The sequence below is a fragment of the Emydura macquarii genome, unplaced genomic scaffold (genome assembly GCF_026122565.2).
Source record: "Emydura macquarii macquarii isolate MOO-44397 ecotype Brisbane River unplaced genomic scaffold, CSIRO-AGI_Emac_v2 contig_3390, whole genome shotgun sequence".
NCBI lineage: Eukaryota > Metazoa > Chordata > Testudines > Chelidae > Emydura > Emydura macquarii.
The window spans coordinates 2591017-2610460 of record NW_027133527.1 but is presented as its reverse complement, the minus strand read 5'-3'; the positions used below and the strand labels follow the sequence as shown (position 1 = coordinate 2610460).

The 19444-nt window shown below is 52.2% G+C and overlaps 1 protein-coding gene across 2 annotated transcripts in view; it reads right to left on the bottom strand.

Annotated features, from left to right (window-relative positions):
• LLGL1 (LLGL scribble cell polarity complex component 1) overlaps nucleotides 1–6531 on the bottom strand; it is a 63688-nt gene extending 57157 nt beyond the window's left edge. For both annotated transcript variants that reach the window (XM_067534245.1, XM_067534247.1), the window contains exon 1: nucleotides 6183–6531. In XM_067534245.1, the coding sequence (XP_067390346.1) occupies nucleotides 6183–6263 (81 nt within the window). In that variant the 5' untranslated portion in view covers nucleotides 6264–6531. The remainder of the gene's footprint in view (nucleotides 1–6182) is intronic.
• Nucleotides 6532–19444: the final 12913 nt, after the last annotated feature.

The following is a 19444-nucleotide window of genomic DNA, read 5'->3' as shown; positions in this document are numbered from 1 at the left end:
GCCACATGCCAGGCCTGCATCCACAAAAAGCCCATCCAAGCAGCTTTGCTTTCACCATGTCTCCTCAGCGGGAGACCAGACTCCTGCCCAAAACACAGGAGTAACTGCTGAGGGACTCAGAGCAAGAACTGCACCTGCCCCCTCACCCGCATAGTTTGTAACTAGCCTGGTCTTCGACAAGGTACCAACCACAGCCCCAGTCCTGCAAATGCTAACCCTGAGACTAGCAGCCCGGTAAGCACTGTGACTGGAAGCGTCTGCAGAATCAGGTCACCGATTACAAACGGGACTGCCTATGGCATGGGCAAGACACGCGGCCACACCACAGAGGGCCACGGCGCTCCAACTGGAGCATGGTTTGAGCCAGCACATCCGTCCGCACTAGGAATGGGACCAAATAAATGGCCCCCCCAGCCAGGGTTGAGATGGATTTCGCCATCTGCTTCCACCAGCCATCCCAGAAACAAGGAACCCTGAAATGGGGACAATACTCTCCCTCCTTTGTCAAGCGCTTTGAGATCTACTAATGAAAAGCACGGTGTATGAGCTAGGTATTCTTCCATTCACTATGGACACGGCCCAACACGAAACAGGGCCACAACATGTCATTAGCCACATCTGCCCACAACTCAACTACCCAATTTTACTCCTATCTTACTTGACAGAAGACAAGTTACTCACACTGAACAAGCGTCTCTTTGCCCTGCAGTTTCATAGAGAAAACTGCATTCAGCCTCCCAACACAACCTGAGCAAAAACTGATTTTTCAGGTGGGAGCAGGAATCGAACAAAGTTATGTTTTAGGGCAAACCCAACCTGGAACGTTGAAGTTCCCCCCCCCATTTTGGTGGAACAAAAACAACTGTTCAGGGTTGAGCTAAAGGTTTTGTTTGACCCAAAAAACAATTGGGTTATGTTTTGGGGTGGTTTTTTTTAGCCTTTTAAAAGAAAAAATTTGACAAATCTAGCTACATTTGTAAACAAAATGCCATTTCCGAGTGAAAAGTTAAACGCTTGGCTTGCAAAGCGTCCAAACGAACTGCTGAGGATTTTTTTTTTTTTTTTAAATTCAGCCAAAACAATTCACAAATAGTTTTGGCTGCCCTGAAACTGCAGTTTCGGGCAAATAAACTATTTGACTGAAAAGGTTCACCCAACTCTAGCGCCAACCCTTTAAAGCAGCAAGAGGAAGATGAGCAACAGCTAGAAAAGTGAGCACACTTACGCCCAGTTTGCATTTAAGTATAATCTTAATCGAGGCACCACTGGTCAGCAACAACGCCTACCCCAAAGCACAGCATCTGGGTTTGCTCTCATTGAGCCAACTGGCCTTCGCTTTGATTACAAGTGAGAATAAACCTCCTGTACCTCTTCCAGTGCAGCCCCATGCACAGCCTGGCATGCACTTCGGGGTCCGCACTGGTGCAGCTGATTCCTGCCCAGGAATACAAAGGTTCTATCAACACAAACTGATGTCAGGGCTGCGCGAAGGGGAGATATAAGCTCACCGATTGTGCAAGCAGTTTAGGATGGGTGCCCAAGCTTGTCCTCAGAGCCATCTGGATTCCTCTGCAGATGTCTGCAAGCGTTGATCAGTCCAGTCCTTTATCTCTAGCTCGCTGTGGGCTGGACCCAGAGAAACTATTGCCAACACTGACAGCCCTTTTTAAGCCCAGAACTCCCAAGGAGCCTCAGGAAGGACACAGCCTGAATGAGGAGCAGGTCTGGTGGCCGTAACTCTCAGCCAGGATTTCACAGCCCTTCAGCCAGCGAGATCCCATTCAAATCCCCAACCATGCAGTGGGTACGAAGTGACTCCCTAGGGTTTGTCGTGTAACCTGCTTTGGGAGGCGACTAATGGGGCTCAATGCACAGGCCACATAGACTTTGGTACCCCCAAGAACTGGTCAAAGTTCAGGACATCACAGACCATCATGTGAGTATTTAGATCCCAGTTCTGCAAGGGACAAAACCCTTGACTGCTCTTCAATGGGGAAAGAGAGAACGGCTTACTACACAGGATCAGGCCGTGGACATGAAGGCAATTAGCAAACCAAGAACCAACTGCACTGCCCAGAGGGTTTCCTGTATGCAGCTCTGCCCATGCATCTTGACCCTGCTTGATCTACAGCATGTCCTGGCTTCTGTAGCACAGACTACCCTTTGGGGAGGTTGCTGTGCGGTGGGGACAGGTATCCGGGCTGGACTGGGTTTTCAGCTGCAGCCAGAAGACCTACGTCTGCAGAGAGCTGACCCACTTCTGACGAAGACAGTGCGGTGTTTAAAGCAACCGGTTCGAATTCTATCCCTGACTCCGGTGATCTGGCAAAGATGCTGGCAGATCTAAAGCCTGTCCCTTGCAAATACAAGATCTCGCACAGCCCGTGCACCAGAGATGTCCACTGTGCACCTGCTTGTGAAATCTGAATCTCTACCCTCTCCATTAGCTTCCTGCTGGCATAGGAATTCTATAGCTTGCTCCAGGCATGCAGCTCGTTAGCCGGCCTTCCTTCGCTAACGGGAATGGAGAAAACCAATATTTGCTCACAACTGTCACAATGAAGCACCACAAGGGAATCACGATCAGCTCAGGCCACGCTCGACTTCGCAGAAGCGCTTCCCGTCCTGAATGCAGAGCGCAACGGGCCTGCCTGGTCGAATGCTGGCCGCCCGCATGCCCCATCAGCAAAGCTTGTCTCATTGATGGCCACAGAACTGATCATTTAGAGACAGCGCAGCACTCCAGGGCACCACGCAGAGTACAGCTTTGCCTCTTTCCTGAGCCGCCGCTTACCGAGACTCCCTCCGGATCCCCCACTCAAGGCCACTGGAAACCCCACTGCAAGTCAATCAACACGCCGCGCTTTGCTTGTCGGGGGCGGACTAGTCATCCAAGGCAGAGCTGCTCAAGGAGGTGAAGGAAGCAAAGGAAATGGCTTCTGGCAAGCTGCAGAAGAGATCCAGGAGGTTCCTAGCCTGACATTCAGGCCATGTCCCAGAACGAAGAGCTGCAGGCCAATCCTACCACATATAGTTTGCTGCTGCTGGAGTGCTTGTGAGGGGGGTGGGGGGGTCCATTCTTTCTGCTCAGGAGATTAATGGAAGACTGTCTAAATCCCCAGCACATCTAGAGGAGATTATATGATCACAATTACTGTACATTTCAAATGCAGGCTTAAAAACCTCCACACAGCTCATTTTCCCTTCTTGACATCAGTGGGAAATCCACTGCAGATCAAAGGTAGCACAAGATCCAGAATCCTTCAGGGCTTCGTCCCCAGCCCCACAGGAGAGACCCACATGTTAAGAAGTGAGCTTCAGCAAAGACAAGAACACAGCCAGAAAATTGGCTGGAGTACAGTAGAACCTCAGTTACGAGCACCTCGAATGGAGGGTTTCGTAACTCTAAAATGTTCATAACTCTGAACAAAGTGTTGTGGTTGTTCTTTCAAAAGTTTACAACTGAACATTAACCTAATACAGCTTTGAAACACACTGATGCAGAAGAAAAATGCTGCTTTCCCTTTATTTTTTTTGAGTCCTTTACGTTTAACGCAGTACTCTCCTGTGTTTGCTTTTTTCCCCTCTCTCTCTGCGGCTGTTTGATTATGTACTTCTGGTTCCAAATGAGGGGTGTGGTTGACGGGTCAGTTTGTAACTCTGGTATTGGTAACTCTGAGGTTCTATTGTAAATCCCTGCTTTCCACAGCACTCACGTGCTAGTAACATTCCCAAGCCAGAAACACACAGCTGGCTGGCTTGGAAGACGTCTGCACCAATACACCCCTTTGAGCCCCGGACTCCAGTCACACTAGGAATCCCATCTCTGGCAGGCTGTTCTTGAGCTTCCTCTCCCAGGCTGCCTAAATTCACGTACAGCACTAATGTGCTAAGACAGCAGTGCAGTCACATAGCCTCCCATGGGAAGTGTGGGACCACGAAGCACAGGGCAGCCATTTAGGCACCTTACGGTTCACGGGTTCCCAGGGCTTGCTGTTGCACATCCCCTATTTTGTTAGGCAAGTTACAGCTTCACTTTGGGAACAGATTAACCCCATGAGAGAAGGCGGCCAAAAACCCCACTACCCTACAGGACCAGTCCCAAGACAGAGGTGTTTTAGCCCCATTTCAGACCCAGCAAGAGCTTTCCAAGGAAAGATCTTCATCACTAAGGTCTAAATATACTTCCATTATGGGGCAAACGCACGTTCCGTGGAAACATACGGGTAACACGCAAGAGCTCCGAAGACCATGGGAGGTGGATAGAGCTCCGGATGGGGGCTCAGATCCTGGGTTCTATTCCCCAACTCGGACGCAGACCTACTGCGTGTCCATGGGCAAGTCATCACCTTTCCGCTGGCTTCCCCTTTTCACTTGCACTGAAAGCTCTTTGGGGCAGGGATTGCACAACGGGGCCTTGTTCTCTGCTTCAGTGCTACTGCAATACAAAGGAATCCGTGAGCCACCAAAGTACAAGCAGTAGGAAACCGAGCAAGGTTGGGAAGAGAAGGCCAGGCCAAGTCACCCTATCAGAGCAGCCAGGTGTGACCTACAACTCCAAGGCATAGGAGCAGGCATTCTTCCTTCAAATATCACACAGCTGGTCAAGCCACAAGCCCGGATGTTTGCACAACGCAAGCAGGCTCCTAAGGCAGGATCATGCCGTGTTCACGTCCAAGCTAAACAGGCGACAAAGTGGAACTGATTTAGCTTCCTTTCGTTTGCAAGTCGCAGGCTGGAAAAAGCATCAACGTTTGATGCACTCAAGGGCAGCCTTCGGGATGGAATCCAAGCAAGCTGGGAGATTTTATTTATCTTCATAAAAATCCCAGACCACCCAGCTGTGCACTTACAATCAGCATCCCCTCGGCACACGTATGGAGCCTAAGGAAGGGGATCGGTTCCACCTCCCAGAGGGGACAGCTTGCAGAACCCCTAAAGTTACCCCATAAGAGACGCAGAAGTGAAAGCGCAGCCACATTTCCAGCCTTTTCACAGGCAGCTTCTGGCTGCCTCATAAAGTGTGTTTGTGGCCAGGAGGACAAGGACCATGGAGTCCTGTGTAGCAATAAAGGAAAGAGCAGAACGTCAGCATTTTCAAAGGGCGAGCACACACATTTGTCCATTGCGTGCGGCCCCCTCCTGGGATCCCTGGTCTTCCTCTGTATCACTCCCTGCCACCCGTCACTTAAGAGGCTAATTTAAAGATCCCAGCAGGCTTATTAAGCCTGCCCAATAAAGAGACAGAAGTAGAGGATGAAAAGGACTATAAATCAAAGCGACACAGCTCTCCCCCTTCAAAGGGGGGGACCCGGCAAGGGAAGTTGGGCCTTTCCAAACGACCTTTGCCGAGATGCTGGAGAACTTGCTGCCGGGTTTAAGTGTCACTTCGGTGTCTGCGCACCAAACTAAAACTCAGGTGCGGGTCTAGATTTCCGCTCCAGTTCCTGGGCCCCCGAGTCTGTTTCCAGCCAAAAAAGTCCCTGAGCCTGTTTGCAGAGCCGGGCTGACCATGCCAGAAGTAACCAAACCAACTGTCTCCAGCTGGAGCCCTGCCCGGCCCCAGGACCGCACAGGTTCTGCCGGCTGCAAAACCTTGCCGGAGAGTGGCCAGAGCCTGCACCACACAACTCTTGTGTGCGGCTTGCGCGTCCCAGGCAGCGGACAGAGGCACACGAGGGGCGGCCAGGAGGAAAGTGGTACAGCGGGGGGGGGGGGGGGGGGGGGGGGGGGGGGGGGGGGGGGGGGGGGGCAGACAAACTCAGCATCGGACTTGCCCTGTCCCTGCAGCAAAACGGGGCCCACGGCGAAGATTGAGGACAGCGGCGTCCGTGCATTGGGCCGCTCTGCAGCCGCCCCCCGCAGCCCCAGCCCCGCCAGGCGGCAGGAAAACTCCTGCAACCCCGGCAGGCCTGGGGAGGGGGGAGAGAGAAACGGACGGGGACAGAGAACAGGCCGCCGACAAAGAGAGCGCGGGGAGGGAAAGGCAGCGCCGAGCACCCCACCGGCGGGGAGGGGGGGTGGTGGAAAGGGCTGGGGGGGGGAATCTGCACCCCCCCACCTCCCCGAGGGTGGGATGGGGGGATGCACGGCCCTGCTCCAAACCGCCCCCCCCCCAAATACACACACCCCCGGTTCCCGGAGCCGCGGGGGGGTGGGGGACCTCCCGCCCCCCCCCTTACCTTGTTGAAGGCGAACAGCTCCAGCTTGAGCTTCTCCCGCTGCGGGTCGTGCCCCTGCCGCCGGAACCGAAACTTCATCATCCTGCCGCCGGGCTGGGACTGGGGCTGGGCGGCGCGCCGGGCTCCCTGCAACCGCGGCCAGGCAGCGCGCGGGCGGCTTCCCCCATGCACCCGGGTCCCGGGCTCCGGCCACGGCCAGGGCGGCTGGCGCGCGCGGGGCGGGGAAGGGAAGGGAAGGGGGTGGGGAGGGGAGGCGCGCGGGGAGGGGCAGTTCAGGAGGAGGAGGGGGGCTGACCGACGCCCGGCCGAGCCAATCAGCGGCCCCGGCCGAGGGAACTGGACAATGGGGGAGAGAGGAAAAAGGCCAGCGCTTCTCCGCGGCTCTCCCGGCCCCGCCCCACCGGCCCCGGCTCGGAGCATGCGCACGGGCGCAGGGGTGCCTGGGAGATGTAGTTTCCGGCCCCCCCTCCCTGTCCGGCTAAGTCCTGCAGGAGCGGGCCCGATCCTGGGCCGGGCTGCTGGGCCGGCACTCCTGAGTGGGGAACCCCTAGTGCTCCGCAGCGCGGGGGCTGACCCCGTTCCGCGTCTGCGGGGGTGTGGCCGGGGGAGGAGGATTGGCAGCCAGACAGGAAAGAAGGTGGATGCTCACACACACACACACACCAGCTCCTTTCAAGACTTACACACACACAACACACACACACACACACACACACACACCCTTTCAAGACTTACACACACACAAACACACACAACACACACACACCAGCTCCTTTCAAGCACACACACACACACACACACACACACACACACACACCTTTCAGCTCACACACACACACAACAAACACACACACACACCAGCTTTCAAGACTTACACACACACACACACACACACACACACACACACACACACTCCTTTCAAGACTTACACACACAACAAACACACACAACACACACACACCAGCTCCTTTCAAGACTTACACACACACACACACACACACACACACACACACCAGCTCCTTTCAAGACTTACACACACACACACACAACACACACACACCAGCACAACACACACGCATCAGGTCCTTTCAAGACTTACACACACACACACCAGCTCCTTTCAAGACTCTCTCTCTCACACACACACACACAACACACATACCCCAGCTCCTTTCAAGCCTTCCATAGGAACAGCTGCCATAGGAGGGGAGATTCAAAAGACTGGGGCAGTTTGGCTTAGGAAAGAGACAACTCAGGGGGATATGACAGAGGGCTGCAAAATCATGACTGGGGGGGTGGGGGAAGTGTTATTCACCCCTTCACATAACACAAGAATGGGATCACCCAATGGAATTAACAGGCAGCCGGTTTAAAATAAATGTCAAGAAACACTTCATACCCCCTCCCTCCCCGGCACATTCAACCTGTGGAACTCCTTGCCAGGTGATGTTGTAGAGGCCAAAAGTATAACTGGGTTCAGAAAATAATTAGATAAGTTCCCGGAGGATAGGTCCATCAGTGCCTATTAGGCAAGATGGTTGGGGTGCAACCCCATGCTCTGCGCACCCCTAGCCTCTGACTGCCAGAAGCCAGGACTGGACCAGGAATGAATTTCTTGAAAATTGTCCCCTTCTGTTCTTTCCTTCTGAAGCATCTAGGATTGGCCACTGTCAGAAGACAGGATACTGGGTTAGATGGACCATTGGTCTGACCCAGTCTGGCCTTTCTTAGTTCGGCCCAATCCTGCCAACACTTGTTCATGTAGCTTTCCTCATCTCGCTGAACTCAATAAAGTGACTCACACGCTGGCAGAAGCAGGCCCTGCTTTGAACACATCGGCTTCCTATCCCACCAACTTTCTGCTGGGATCTCCCTCCCCAACCCCATCAGGCTTGGGCATCTTGTTTACAGCACACAACACACCACTCCCTCTGCTGTCACTTACACTGAGCATGCTGCTAAGCAGAAGATTGGGATGGTCATGGACGTGGTGGGTGCCTGGAAAGGCCAGGGTCGCACTCTCGACAGATTCAGTTACTAAATTTCCATCCCGCTTAAAAGTCAGAACACGGCTCCCTCCTGCGCTCCACCAGCTAAGCCAGCCTTGATGCCCCCTTACATTGCCTCTCCCACAACCCCCTTTGCACTTGAAACCACAACACCCTCCCTGAGCCAATCCGCAGGGCTGCTCCGCTCCTCTTCATTCCAATCCCTCCTCCAGATACCCACAATGGCCAGGTAGGCAAAGGGAGCTCATTGAGCCTTACAGAAAACATGTTCAACAACTTGGGATGTTGTTTGTGCTGGGGCAGGGACCCTGCCTCCCTGCCATGAGTGCCTTACACGTTGTGGGGTGCTACGGGAACACAGCCACTAACACGCGGGGTTACAGTCCCACACTGGAACCGTGCAGATGCCTGATCTCCCTCCACCACGTTAGTACCCATGACTCATTATTTTATCTATTAATCCCCGGTGGCGCACTCAGTACTGCGCAAGCCCCAGCTGAAGACGTGGCCTCCTGTCTCAAAGAGTCTAATCCTGCTGACATTCCCCCATGGAGCTCTTTACAAGCTTCCACGGCCTACCCTTGATAACAAGCATTTGTGGGCTGAGCATCTTGTTACTATTCTCAGTGTATCAGATAGACAAACCGCTCAGATCAAGCCAACGGGGAGTTGCAGATGGCGGCTGTGTGCGATTGCCAGCCGACGCATTCCGAAATCATGAGACTGCCTTCAAAACCAGGAGGTTTTTTGTGTGTGTGGGTTTGTTTTTTTTTTAAATAAATAAATAAATGGTGGGTTCTTTTGAACCTTTAGGGGTCACGTCTGCAAGCTTTTCTTTGTAACCCGGCGGGCTAGAAAGCTGAGCTTCTCATGTAATCACCTCCAGGGGCTGGGGCTGTAAGAAAAACACCAACGATCCTGAAAATTGCAGGAGGTGCCAACGCTGGTTCTGTCCTGGAGCAGTTGGTGTCTTTTGTGGTGGCGGCAATTTTACTGAGATTGTAAACGCTGGGAACTAAGGAAGGATTTTAGCTCATTCTTCATATAGGCTCAAGGTCAGCAAAGCATTTAAGCGCATGCATAAACCTCTGCTCCTTAAGTAGGCGTTCTGCTGACACAAAGCCATAGGGCTCCTGTGCGTTTACATACTGACCAAGGCATATAGCAATGGATGGCTGGAGTTTCTTTGTGAACAGTGCTTCAAAACAACCCTTGTTTTTTCCAACCCCTCTAGGCTTCTCCCTGTAAAGATTGGATGTAAGGTCCACGGTGGCAGTTTTTAAAGTATCTTACGCGCCTTGGAAGCATTCATCAGAAACATGCTGAAAAAGAAACTGAGAACAGGGCATTCATGATGCTGCAGACGTTTAACAGTGTTGCCAACTCTCATGGTTTTGTCATGAGTCGCATGATCATTAGTTTTCCTTAAAGCCCCAGCTCCTGGAGTCAGGTGGCTATGTGATGATTTCAGCTTTCATTCTTAAAGGAAAAGTACGTTTCCAACCCTCCTGACTGTGGCGAAAGCTTCAAAATGTGACCCCCAGTGCACCCTCAAAAAGCAGAAGGGAAATAAAAAGAACACCAACTCTTTTATTTTTACACCATCTCACGGTTTTAAAGCCAGTCTCATGCTCTGTTTGCGAGCCTGCCGCCTGGGTTTTGACCATTTGGGGTTGGCAGTACTGACAAAACAACGCACAGATGAGCTCTGTGAGGGGCAGGCGCAGAAGAGGGGCGCCGCTATTTGTTCTGGCCAGGAGAGCAACGGCAACACAGCCGAAGGCTCACTGACGTGAGTCGCCACAGCACAGCGTATGTGTGTGTGTGTAGTTATTTGCACCATTGGCGCTATTACACCAGCACTGGCACAGCGTGGGTAGAGACTGAGATGGTAGCGGCCCATGCAGCAACAAACCTTTGAAGCACGGGCCCAGGTGCCAGTGGGAGCTCGTGTATGAAGTTGTGAGGTGTGTCCAAGGATGCACGTGGCGATTAGCACAGTAAAATTCTCTTGTGGAGCCAAGACCACTGTGAGCCAGGACAGCCTGACTGCCCCCACGGCTCCAAATGGGGAAACTGAGGCACAGAGCAGCCAGACAGGGAATCTGCAGCAGAGGCAGGGCTTGACTCTGTGTCTCTTGAGTTCCAGTCCGGTGCATTAGCCACTAGACTGTGGTTCCTCTCGTGTGTGTGGCTAATATGATTATTGATAGCTTGTATTGCTGTCCTGCCTAGAATCCCCCACTGAGCTAGGTGCAGTGCAGACACTGCCCCAAAGCCATTACACCCTTCGGCCCCTGCGTCTGCCCTCAGATTCACACTGTGCAGGGGCTCCATTGCAGCACCGAGATCCTCACCGGAGCCAAGACCCAGCAGGAGGGTGAAGCAAGTCACTAGTGGGGTGGGGGAGACTGGGCGCTCCGAGAAGGATTTTGCGTAGACGAAGGGGTGCACTCAACGTGTAGGGATTTGCTCTTGTGTCTTTTTTTTTGGGGGGGAGCAGGAGGGGCGGGGACCAACCATTATCCGGGGCAGCCATCTCAGTTCTGCACCTGATTAGGTGTCAGGGCTGGGTTTTCACAGCGCTACTGGAGTTTAGTTCATTCGGGAGAGAGACGAGACAGGTCTCTCGTTTCCAGATTCATTCCAAGGCAGCTTTTACAACGCCTGCCTCCTGCCGTGCAGGGTTTTGCTCTGTCTGTTGCAAAAGGAGATTTGGAAGCTCCCTGGTGTGGGTTTGATTCGATATGATTTTCCAAACCTCTCTGAAATTGGCACAGCTTGACAGACCCATTTCTCCAGGAAATGTGTGGGAAAGGGCGGGGGAAAAGACAGAGAAAGGGCCTGATCCAAAAACCCTCTTAAACTAACTCATTGACCCCAAGGCCTTTGTATCAGGCCCTAAAATGAGTGAAACTGCAGGGTGCTGGATGGGTCCTGCAAGATGCTGCCTGCCTTCATGGGCAGCCTGATTTTCAGAAGTGCTGAGCTGAGAGGGGTGATGGGCTGTGACTGACTCTGGTTTTGGGAGGTGTTAGAGCAGGATGCAGCATTTTGCTGGAGAGTTGGGGAGGGGGACGTGATTTGTTGGGTAGGAGGAGCATCCCCCTCCGGTATACTCGCTGGCCTTTGGTTTCTTTATGATCTCTTATTAGTTTCACTGGGAGGAGGCGCCCCCACAAGTACTTTAAAACATTATGATTTATGAATTGTATCGCAGGAGCCTTCAAACCAAGATCCGGGTCCCACTGTGCTGGGAACTGTACAGACACAAAGGGCCTGCCGTCTAATAGCCCAGACAAATGAAGGTTAGGAGGGGAAACTGAGGCACGGAGCGTCAAGGTGATTTGCCCAAGGTCACACAGCAGGCCAATAGCAGGATCAGCCATAACAATTAGCTTGTCTGACTCTCAACCCAGCACCTGCCCACTCGCCCACACTGCCTAATTAATTATTAGGGTTCACATGATGGTGCCAGAGAAAGGAAACAACCTATCACAAGCACATAGGACAAAAACACAGGCCATAGGACACAGAAGGACAAGAAGATCTGTTTGCCTCCTGATTGCTTCACTCTACTCTGGCCAACAGCCAACTCCCCATACTTTTTTAATTTAAATCAGCCATAAATTCAAACAGCGCCGGAGTTCGGATTCAGGGTTTTGATTAATTCCACTGTAGAGATGACAGGAGGGAGCTACAAAAATCTGGATTCAGATTCCGCTCCAGTCCAGATCCCAACTTCCCCAAAGTTCTGCAGTGAGTCAGACCTCGGAGCTGGGTTTGGTCCTAGCTCAGAATCACATACTAGGAAGGTCAGCGATGGCTGGAAGGAAAGATCCGAGAGGAGGTTTTCAGAATTTCCTTGTTCAGTTGGCTGTCCAATTTCCATTGAAACTAATCAGAATCAGGTGTCCAAATCTAAGTCTGAGACGCATGTCTAGTGTTACCCCCTTTTAACAAGAGCCAGAATGCGGGGTCTTAGAGGTTGTTTCCATTAGGAGGATAAAATGGTGATGGTAAAATGGTGATGTCTTTCTCTAATGCAATCCTGTTTATTTACAAAGAATGCACATGAAGCCCTGTTTCCCTGAACACAGCAGGAATCACATGGCAGGAAACAGTTTCCTGGCTTACAGTTCCAAGCCGCCTTCCAGCCAACACTCCACCCACAAGCTCTTCCTATAAGCCTTTTCTCTGGGTCATGCTACAAATGCTCATGGGGCAGTCTGCGGGGCTTCCTTGCTCCCTTTTCTGTGTGTGCTGCTTCGCTCTCTCCCCCACTTGCACTCACACACACACACCCCTGCAATCAAATCAAGCCCCTCTCCTGGCATATATCATCAACGCCCCCAGGAAATCTCTCGAACCACATGGCCCAGCCACTTGCCCAGGCTAGCGCACAGACTAATCCTTGGGCAGTGATTTTCCATTGTTTCAGCTATCACTGAACAAAAGGGGGTTTTAATTGCTCCATCACTGTGCCTGCACAGAAGGCAGCTGTCACGCTCAACAGCTTCACAGAGGGGCGTGACCGCCCAATCCCTGCCATAATTGAAGGCGTGATAGAATGAAGTGTCGTGACCGAGGAAAGAAAGATTTGGGGTTATTATTGCCACATTAGCCCTTCAACCCTGAGTACCATTTGTTGCCCTAACAAGGTCTCGTCTTCAGATGCCTCCGGCAGGGAAATTACGTTCTCCAGCTGTAGCCTCCTGGTGAAGCTGCTCCTCCGCGGCTTGATCTTTGCAAACCTTGTCATGTTCTGCAATCCCTCCCTGCCCCAAGACATGATACCTGCAGGAGCTGGCGCCCAGTCCTAGAAACACGCTTGCGCTGGCTCGCTCTCTCCCTCGCAGATTACGCCGCCGAGCCTGGCGGGAACCCGCTTTTCTGATGAGATCAATCTGGAAATACAACCAGTTCCTAAAACTGACAGCCCCGTCGGAAGAGAGACATGTCATGTGCAGAGGCCAGCTCCACACAAGGGAGAAGAGAGGCTGCCACCTGCCCTCCACCGGGGCGTATCCAGCTTGCCAACACAGCCCCCAAAGTGGACAGCCCTGGATGGGGAAGGAGGACGTGTAGGCCAGCTGGGAGATGCACTGAATCAGGATACTCTGCAGGCCTGGCTGTCACCAGAAGCTGCCTTCCCCTGGCAAAAAAACAAACAAACCCAAGAGAGGGCATGTGGCAAGATCTCCTCATGGGGCCCAGAGTGCTAGCAGGGGACGAATTCTGGTCCATGTGCTTTTGAGGCTGGGATCCTGGGCCGTTCGTGGTTGATGGCGCTGCGTTGCCGCTCCCACCCCTGGCCAGGGAAGATCACCACTGCACAAGAAGGGAACCAGAACGTATTTAACTGTAACAAGCCCTTCTGATTCTCCAGCACCACGCCTGCCTGTGGCCCACTAGAAATAATGCTATGGTAAATAATGGGTCTTTGCTGCCACCTTATCAGAGCCCTGACTACTGCCACCCCCACGTCCAACTTCAGCATCCTTCCGACCAAGGAGGACTACACAGAATTCCACTTGGGATCTGTATGGACCACCGGCTAACGGGCTGCAGGAATCATCATAGAGCACGGCCCGGGCTTGTTTCCATCCCTCGGTGCGAAATGCAAAACTCCCCAGATTTCCAAGACCGGGACCAAGCCTGGCTGTGCTGGGAACTGCCATGAATCTGGGCACTGGAGTGCTGGCAGTTAACAAAGAAAATAATCAGACAGGAGAGAGAGGGGGTGGTGATTACACAGGAAGTGGATGATTCACCAGGCGGGTTAATGGGGCGACTGGTTAAACATGTCTGTGCCTCTGCCTCACACGCTGACATCTACTCACGAGGGCCGGCTGGATCCTGGGTGCAACTGGCAGAATCGGGCCCGGCTGGTTACCAAAAACATGTTCCCTTTAAAGGAGAAAAAAAAAACAGATTCTCTCCCCCCCCTTTGAATATATCCCAGGAAATAAACATCAGTGTGTTACAAAAGCACAGTCTGGGTCCAAATTCCCTGACACGAATCCCTTTTCCTCCCCATCCTGAAGAGTCCCCAACCCAGTCACTCACACCAGACATAAACCGCTTTCGGAGCCCTGCTGCCCCACAGCTCGCACTGGCCCATCTCAGCATCCACCAGCATGAAACCAGAATCGCCAGGCATTCCCTGCCACTCGCCAGTCCCGCACAAAGAATGTGACGGGCTTCAAAATAAGATTTAAAAAAACCAAAACCAAACCAAAACATGTGGGGGGGTCATTTTCTTTGCCTTCTGGTGTCTGAGTCTTTTGGGGTCCCCTTTTCAAGCTTTTCTCCACAAGCATAGGGCTCGGGGGGAGCGGGAGTCCCCCAGTGCAAGCTGACGTTCTCATGAATCATCCACTGGGGCTTCAAGAGAACCACCGTGGAGTTACCAGGCCTGCTTCTCCCGAAGGAACTGGTACACACCAGCCTGTAAGAGTCAGCTCAGGAGCCTCGCTTTGCTTAGCACTCCGGCATGGAGCTATATTTATAGCGCACCCAGGAATGTTTATGATCAAAGAACAGAGATTCCAGAGACGGTGAGTAAGAATTTTGGAAGCAAACGGTTACATATCAAACAAAACCATAACATGCTTCCCGAAGACGAAATGTAACTGATAAGTTGCCCTCCTGGCTAACGCTTAGCTCACCCACAGGCTCTCTCCAGCATCTTCAACCTCGCCGGGCTGAGACCCTTTTCAGGAAGCAAACTCGCTGGCTGTTTATCTCCCTGGTGAAGGATGCCAGGGTGTCTGCTTTGACCCGCAAATATACTCCAGCCCACCTTTGATGTGCACCTCAAGATGGGGTCCCCCGCTCCTGCCTCTCCTTCCTTTGCTTTTCCCTAGGGCCAGTCTACGTTACAGAGTGTTGTCGACGAAAGTCAGCTTTCGTCAGCGCTACCACCACGCAAATTAATAATCATGGCACAAAACAACAACAACATCTCCCTGCTTACTTCTGGGGCTGGGAGCAGCTTTTCGTCAGGCACACGCACGGCGCCGAGCTCCAGCGAGCCCGTCCCCCTGAGCACGGCCTTTGCGCCCTACCATCACCTGAATGATAAAAGCAGCCCTGGGATGCCACTGATCCTGAAACCGTCACCGTGGCGCGGAGGTAACGAGGGGGGGGAGGGGCGCAGAATTACAGAGCCAGGATTGCAGGGGCGTAGTAATAGACTGGCACCGGCCTGGATCCAAACTCTCACATCAGCAAGCTGTGGTCGGCCATGCCCCTCCGTCCTGTTGCTCACACGTTGTCCCTGTCCCCTCCCCCCAGTCTTCATGCTGGGTGGGAGCTGGGCCTTGTTTTCCAATTGGAAAGCGCCTGGCACGTCCTGGGCCCTAGTGGACACCGCTACGAATAATAATCAGTGTGACGGCCTGGCCCAGTAACCTGCTTCACTGCAGGCATCTGCTGCAGCCACGGGACGGTGGGGAATCATGGCAGCTATTTTAAGCGCTCACGTTCCACCATGGTGAGGACGCCCCGGCGAACGGCAGCGGCCGTAGACGTGCAGCTGACGCATGTGGCACTGGGTCGCACGACGCTGGCGGTGGAAGAGCGTAATTCAGATGCATTCATCGCAGCCCTTCGGGGCAGGGGCTGCGCTCCCCTCGCTGTTTGCAATCGCCCAGCATATTAAGGGCACTTCTGTATTAGTTAACAGTGGCAGGGGAAAAGGGGATGGCTAATGTAGCGGCAGAAACTCGGAACTGTAGTAAGTAGCCCTAGCCTGGAGGATGCGTGTCTCTGCACCGGGGGGCGCCAGTGGGAGCAGGATCCAGCCGCAGAGAAGCCCCACATTTAATCACGCACTTGCTGTGGGGCAGCATTGCATAGGGGTTAGATCAGAAGCACGGCAACAGGGCTCCAGAGTCCTATTCCCAGCTCCGACACTAACTCCTTGGGTGACCTTGACCAAGTCAGCTCACATCCCATGCCTCAGTTTCCCCACCCATAAAATACTAACGCCCCTCTGCAAACTCCTTCGGATGAAGGCCGGTACCGGAAGGCAAGGCATTAGGACTAAGTGCATTCCGAGATTTCTGAGGCCTGCTATACACCCAAAGACTAACGGTGGGATTCGGAACCGATTTAGTGAAACTAGTGCCACTTTGTGTGTAGACACTATTAAATTGATTTAATCCTGCTTTACAGTGGGTTAGAGTGCACACACCGTTTCTGTACTGGTATAACTGTCAGCGAGGCGGTGATATTTACCACTATAGTAAATAATACACCACACACTAGTATAGACAGTTAAACCAGTACAAAGGGGCCGTGCACTGGCAGAGTTTATTCCCCTTTTTGTACCACAACAAGCTATGCCAATAGGAAGCACCTGCACAGTGATAGACCTGCATCCGCACTGGGGAAGAACATACCGCTTTAACTATACCAGTGCCGTTACAATGGTCCAACTTCCTAGTGTAGACAAGGCCCGAGACATGAACCTGCATGGCCCCTTTGAAAGCGACAGAAGCAGGTCCCCACTCAGCGTTGCCCCGTTGAACGAAATGGGTTGTTCAAACCAGTCAGCGTTACCGTGGGGGCCACTTGTGCAAAGGTCGCCTCGATGTCCGAGCAACAGAAGCAGAGATGGTCTGGATCCCCGGACCAAGCCCATCCCCTGGGTCTCTGGGAGTGGGGAGGCCTGTGAGCTCTTGGCTGTAGTAGAGATCCCCTGGTAACTGCACCTCAGTGGAGGTCAGGCACCTGTCAGGCCACACAAAAGGGTCGCAGCGGCTGTTACACAAAGAAAAAGCCCGGCCTTGTTTGGCTTGACTCTTTCAGAGGCCAGCTGCCTGTGTGCGCCAGTGACAGCCTGAGAGTGGGATTGAAGGGGGAGCGGCTCCTCCCAGGCAAACGGCACAGCTGGGCCTATTGCAATTACATTGCAATGACTCAAGCTGGGCATTCTGCTTCAGCGGCGTTAGCATTTAAATAGTCGCCCCCTGAGCTTTGAAGTTAACACCCCATTAAAAAGAAAGGAGGAATCTTTGCATTGCTGCTGGAGCTATTGTTCCAGTCCCTCAGGATGCAGGACAGCAAGACGCTGGTTTCCACAAGCTTTTCCCGAGGCTACGAAACGTTTAAGGGTAGCTTTGGGACTGGGTATGTTTCTGTGCTCACAAACAAGAAACACAGTCTCGCCGCCAAATGGCGGCTGACTGCAAAGCAAGAAAGAACTAAAGTCAAGCAGCCGTGTGGGGGTGAGAGCACAGCATGCGTGTCTCCTCCGTCACAGTCTGCGCTGGCCTGGACCCAGAAATAACTAGCTGTTCCTGCAGCTCCTCAGAGAATGAAATGCGTGGCACAAAGAAAAGAAAAGGTGTAACAGTTACAGCCACCAGACCAGCCACATCGGACTCCACGGATTCATTGAAATGTTCCGCTCAGGCCCGGCCCACACCAGAAATTTTTGCCAGTATAGCAATGTTGGTTTGGGGTGTGATTCCCCCACCCCAACATTTTTATGTTGGCTGAAGCCCCAGCACAGCTGCAGTTAGACCAGTGGAACCGTCCTTTCGCTGGCATCGCTTATTTTGCTCAGGGAACTGGGATCAACACTTTGTTTCGCAGGTATAAATTGCACCTCCACTCGGGGATTAGCTGGTCTGGACATGCCAGGTTTGCCCCTTTCCGACCCGTGCAGCGAATCAGGCGTTCAGAGCTCTGTGGGTGGTCTCGCTGGGTGCAGAAGTCGATAGTAGCTGGGTATTTTCTTTCAGGCGCTCTTGTTTATCTACAAGGAAGGTACAAAATCCTGCTTCTCTGAACACAGACGGAACCGAAAACAAAAGTGACAAGGTGGGTGAGACAGTATCTTTTACTGGACCAACTTCTGTTGGTGGGCGAGAGAGAAGCTTGTCCAGTAAAAGATATTACATCACGCAGCTTGTCTCTCTAATATCCTGGGGCCAACACGACAACAACACTGCATACAAAAACAAACACAGCAGCTTCTTAGCTCTACAGCTCCTCCCCCTCTCCACACTTCTTTAGCTAACACCAGATCCAAAAGCTTTTTCCAGGGTCACACAGACAGTGCTCACAGGCTCCCGCTTCGGTTTTTCTTGCCTCTTTTCCTCTGGCTGCCTCGCTTTTTTATTTTGTCTATCCCCTGATCACTTGTATGTTCTCTCCCACTCCCCCCCCAAAACAATACTCAACCCAAAAGCTCCCGGGGCGGGTTCACACACCCCTTTTGTCTTTGATGGGGCTTATGTTTACAGTTGTGTTAATTGAGGGGTAAATGCACACCTATCAACCTCAATGGGGGTTTTAACCCAACCCATAACAAGGTTTCAGGCAGCTCATAGACCTTTTCTAGCATAGACTTAACCTGAGAAGATTTTGACTGCCCTTGTGTACACCCTGATTATCACCAGCTATTGGAAACGGGGGCGGGTCCCATGATCAGGGCGCTAGCCAGACACCCGCATGTAATTCCATGCTCTGCCACAGGCTTTCTGTGTGATCTTGGACAAGTCTGTCTATGCTGCAGTTCCCGACGTGGAGATAATAGGGGCAATTGTGTTCATGGAAGCAAGGTCTTGTGATGAAGGGGATAATGCTGTGCTGTTAACACCAACATGCCCATTTTTTTAATGGTTTGACAATGGGATCACAAGGCTGGTTTACATACACATTTGCCCCCAAATATCAAAAAGGTCTGAATTGCACCTGATTTTGTTCTTTCCGGGCAAGTCGGGGTGGGGGTAGATACTTTTGTTTTGGAATGAAAAGGGTTAAAGTTGATTTAGCTCAAGTTGGTGTGTTTCTAGCTGAAAGCCTGGTCTCCATGTCATTTCTCCAGCAATTTCACTACATCGGAATAAAATCGGATGAGTTAGTACAAGCCCCTAACCTGGACACACACATGTTAATTTCAGAGTGTTTACAGTGGCTGCATAGTTACATTCACTGTGCCCATATAATACAAGCTATACCATAATCTTTGACATTGAGAAAACCAGTGTAAACCCTTGGAAATCGATGTACCTGCATCCAGGTTAGGGAAATGCACTGATTTAACTGATCTGTTTTCATTCCAATTGAGTGACATCAGTGACGGATCCTTAATTAAATGAATTTGAGTCGCTTTCGTTCCAAAATAAATAAACGTGTCTATACACAGACTCAAACTGAAATAATTGCATGGTGTCACAATCTGACCAGTCCCCCAGTCAGCCTCGTGGTCTTGTAAAAACCGGAATACGTGACTGC